Consider the following 4,340-nt stretch of genomic DNA (forward strand, 5'->3'; position numbering starts at 1 on the left):
GATCTTAGGAGGAGTCTATGGGAGGGTGCTGCAGCAAGGTCATAATGGGAAATGCGAAATTCGGGGTCGGAAATAAGAGCTCGCCATGACTTGCACAAACACAACGCAACAGAGATTTCAGCAGAATTTCTCAGATCAACTCCAGAGGGAGACTAGTTTGGCTCTTCATGATCCTTTTAAGGAAGGGGCTTCGGTGTCTTGAAAATCCCAAAAACAACTCTGTCAGATTTTTACTCCAGTGAATTCATAATTTAAATCGGCCCCACATGTTTAAATAATATATATTATTTTCTAGCATAATTTATTTCTCTAAAATTAAAAATAAAAATACATTTCTATAAGTTTTGGGTACATAATAAATTAAAAATTAAGAAAAAGACATGACAATAAATATTTAAAATAATTTTTAATTTTCTTACAAAAGTCTGCTTGACCTCCTTTTCAGTTGATTCTTGTGGTTGGACGAATAACTATATCTTGTCTCCTAGCAACATTGGAATAGTTTCGACAAACGAAATTCACTCAGATATATTATCTCTATTAAATAATACCTCATATTATAATGACTTTCATTCACCATATATTACACCGTTGGAGCTTGTCCTTGCAAAAACGGCTACTCTGAATAACAGCTAATAGCTAAAATGGCTACTTTGATCAATGACTAATAGCTCGTGATTTTTTTTTATTGAAGAATTGAGAAAGCAAATGGATTTTATTTTTGTTCTTCTATTATTAATTTTTGCCTGTGATTTATTTTATATAAGAAATTACATTGATCGTTTTTTTATTGGGGGTGAACGATAAATCAAAACATAAAGGCATGTAATGTAAAAATTAAATGTAGCTGCTCATATTATAAGAATAGTACTCCAAAGTCTAAATCCCTTGGCCATTGGACATTTAAAAAGCATGTCAAAGTTAACACTCTTTCACGATAACCTTTTCAAATGTCACACCAGAGATGGTTCCAACTATCAGAAAGGTCACAATAGTATTGATTATTCCACATTTTGAGGGAATAAATTTTGCAGGAGTTGAAAGAAATCTCAAAGTGCGCATATATGAAACAATTTGAAAGCTCTGCATATTACCTAACATTCTGCATTTTGTCCCCACCTTTTGAGATCAGTGTGCTTAATTTCAACTAATATTTATAGTCACGAACGATGTTTAACTTATCAACATTTCAAGCAAATCCCTACAGCAAAACTGCTTTCATCCTATCTTTTGTACACAAAATATTTATAATGAATTCAGAAACGTGAATTATCCTACATGTATGTTTACAAAGCAGCACTCTGCCAAAAAAACAAAAAGCCACTTGCTAAAAACATCATATTCAACAACACCAATTGCCTTACTTCTCGTTAATTTGGTACTTTTACATTCCTTTTATTAGACTTAACTTTAAACTAACAAGTCATAGTTTGCTATAAGCTAGATAATAGGTAAAAAGGCAGAGGATCGTACCTAATAACTGTATATTATATAATAAAATTTTATGTAGAAGTTTGAAACAACCTGATCCAACAGAGAAATTTTCTATTCAACTGTCTATGATATAGGAAGATATCTTAGAATCTGGAATTGGTCTAACTTAATCATGCAAAACCAGCTTGTAAAATGAGGATTGTCTCCCACCTATATTTGATCATATACCAACAAGGCCACGGCACAATTCTCCAGGGTCCAATGTTTGCACAATCATCCTAGACCAATACACGCAGGCACACACACACATATAAAGAACACTAAATAGATGAAGCTGGTAAAAAGACAATTCAAATCAAATTTAATGCAATTACTCTACAAGTATCTCAATAAATGTAACAACTGAAATGACCCTCTGTAACGTCTAGCATTAGTACCTTTCAAAAATAGAGTATAAACCAGTGTCAAGCATTAAACGAGATATACCAATGTTGTATTGATTTCTGATTTTGGAGCTCACAGAGCACTAGCCATTGGCTTTAAGAAAAGAGGACTGGACTAAACTGTAATATTTCGTAAGCACTAAACAGTTAATATGTCATTCAATAATTTTCTTAATAAAAACAAGTAAATAGCACCAAAACTTGTCAACATGTATTGTGAGCTTGGGTCTACTGAACATGCTAGCAAGTTATTTGATGAAACTTGGGAAAGAATCATAAATCTGTGGAATAGAATTGGGGCTATCAGTCTGCCCTCTCCAGAAGGGTAAGGAGATTCATGCCAAAATTCTACAACATGGCTATGAAGCAAATATTCGTTTTACGATGTACATGCTAAGGTTGGCAGGGTATCATATGAAAATTCTGTGCTTTGTGCAATGCATACCCAGATGGTAGATTGGCACAGAACAATCCTCTATCTCCATCGAATGCGAGGCACTCAGGCGGCTCTCCGTTGCGATTAATTTTCCGTAATGGACGGTTTTGTGATACATACATTCCACCATCTTTGGTGGTGCATATCAGGGAAATGCCATAAGCAGGGATATCAATGATCCTAGTCCAGGACGACTGCACTTTATATTCTTTCATCACCCATATTTCAGTCTTCGCACAGTCTATGATGACTGAGCAGCAAACACTGATACATCCTCCAGATACCCTCAAATTATACTTATCATACTTTTTCAACAGTTTAATGATCCAGCAGAGGAATCTGTGAAAAACTCCAACTTTCAGTCACTGTCCTTTGCATCAGATCAAAGGCAACAACCACAGGGACATTTTGATTCTTACATAAAACCAACCAATGAAGAGTCTCATTCAAGAGAGACCCTGATCTGAATTTACCGTGGAAAATCTCATTTGGAACACGGACACTATCTTCTTCCCACGAATTGGTTTTGAAGGAGAAAATGTGGACATTAGGCACACCATAAGGCTCTTCATCGAATTCATCCAAAAATCCAACAAGAACTATTAAGTAGTCATCTGTGGATGGGTCATACCCAAAACCATATAGAAAATAATACTCTGTTGAATCAAATTTCAAATTGGATAACCGTTTGTGTACACCTGTTGATGGATTCCACAGAATGAGATAGTTCTCATACCTCGTCTTGTTGTGCAAAAGTATGAGCCCTCTGCATGAACCCAAAATCTGATGCTTGGTACCATAAATCTTATATTTGCCCCAATTGCGTGGGGATGATGGAAGAGGGAGAGGTAAATTCACTGCACTGGAATTCTCTACATCAATGGATTCGACAAAAAAAGGATTTGACCTGCGAAGGAGTCTATGGGAGGGTGATGCAGCAAACTCAAAATGGGAAATGCAGAATTAGGTATTGGAAATAAGAGCATGCCATACCTTACACACAATTCAATTGCAAGAGAGATTTCACCCGCAATCTCCGAAGAATTTCTCGAATCAACTCCAGAGGAAGAGTGTGGCACTGCATGCTCCTTTCACGCTCAGACACACAGATACGGAACGCAATATAGCAGTATCTACAAGGTTGTTACTTCCTGAACCTCCAAGTTGCTTACTGCACCCTTTTTTGGTGGCTCTAGCAACTAGAGAACGTGATCGGCAACGGCGAGAACGACAATGACTAGAGAGGGACATCAACAAGGCTCTACCACGAGACACCAACGGCGGTGACCATAGGGCGTGCCAAACCCAATTTCTAGTATGATTTTCTCTTCTCTTTTTTCATATTCATTACTAATTCAATAAAATAATAACTTTTTCTATTTACAAATAGGATGACATTGATTTTTTACCTTGACTTTCTTTTGACGTTGCAGTCACCATTCCACGTACTAGATCGACATTATACAAATGGTAAATAATAACCATTGGATTAAAATTAACAATTTAGATGAATATTAACAAAACTCACCTTTTCACTTTTACAATTTTATTTCACATATTTTTACTCACATTAAACACCGAAAAACCAAAAAGTTCCTTCTCTTTGCAACTTCTTTCTTGCTATCTTACTATGACTTCCAAGTTAAGAAATTGAATGGCACACATATTTATTGAGTTGCTTCTCTATCTCCCACCTCACGGATGCTTTGCTTCTTCCTTTTCACCATTTATATCCATGTAGAACCCAGTGATCATCTAAAACAGAGGTGGTGGAATGGTGGGAGATAGAGAAACAAGTCAATAAATCATGTGTGTCCTTCAATTTCTTAGCTTGGAAGCCATAGTAAGATAGACAGAAAGGAGTTGCAAAAGAAAACAACCTTTGACTTCCACAAGTGATAAGTTTAATGTGAGTTAAAAAATGTGAAGTAAAATTGTAACAGTAAAACAATGAGTTTTGTTAAAATTCATCCTAATTATTAATTTTAATCCAACAATTATTATTTATTTAAATTGAGATTCTGCAG

The 4,340-nt window shown here is 35.5% G+C and overlaps 1 protein-coding gene across 1 annotated transcript; it reads right to left on the reverse strand.

The window, feature by feature from the left end:
• Positions 1-2,631: 2,631 nt before the first annotated feature.
• Positions 2,632-3,564, reverse strand: LOC100786992 (F-box/kelch-repeat protein At3g06240). The gene is made up of 2 exons (XM_014771486.1): positions 3,427-3,564; positions 2,632-3,255 (listed from the first exon to the last, which is right to left on the reverse strand). Exons 1-2 carry the CDS (start codon positions 3,562-3,564, stop codon positions 2,632-2,634), a joined length of 762 nt encoding a protein of 253 aa, XP_014626972.1.
• Between the last annotated feature and the right edge of the window lie 776 nt (positions 3,565-4,340).

This window comes from Glycine max, chromosome 2 (genome assembly GCF_000004515.6).
Source record: "Glycine max cultivar Williams 82 chromosome 2, Glycine_max_v4.0, whole genome shotgun sequence".
Taxonomy (NCBI): domain Eukaryota; kingdom Viridiplantae; phylum Streptophyta; class Magnoliopsida; order Fabales; family Fabaceae; genus Glycine; species Glycine max.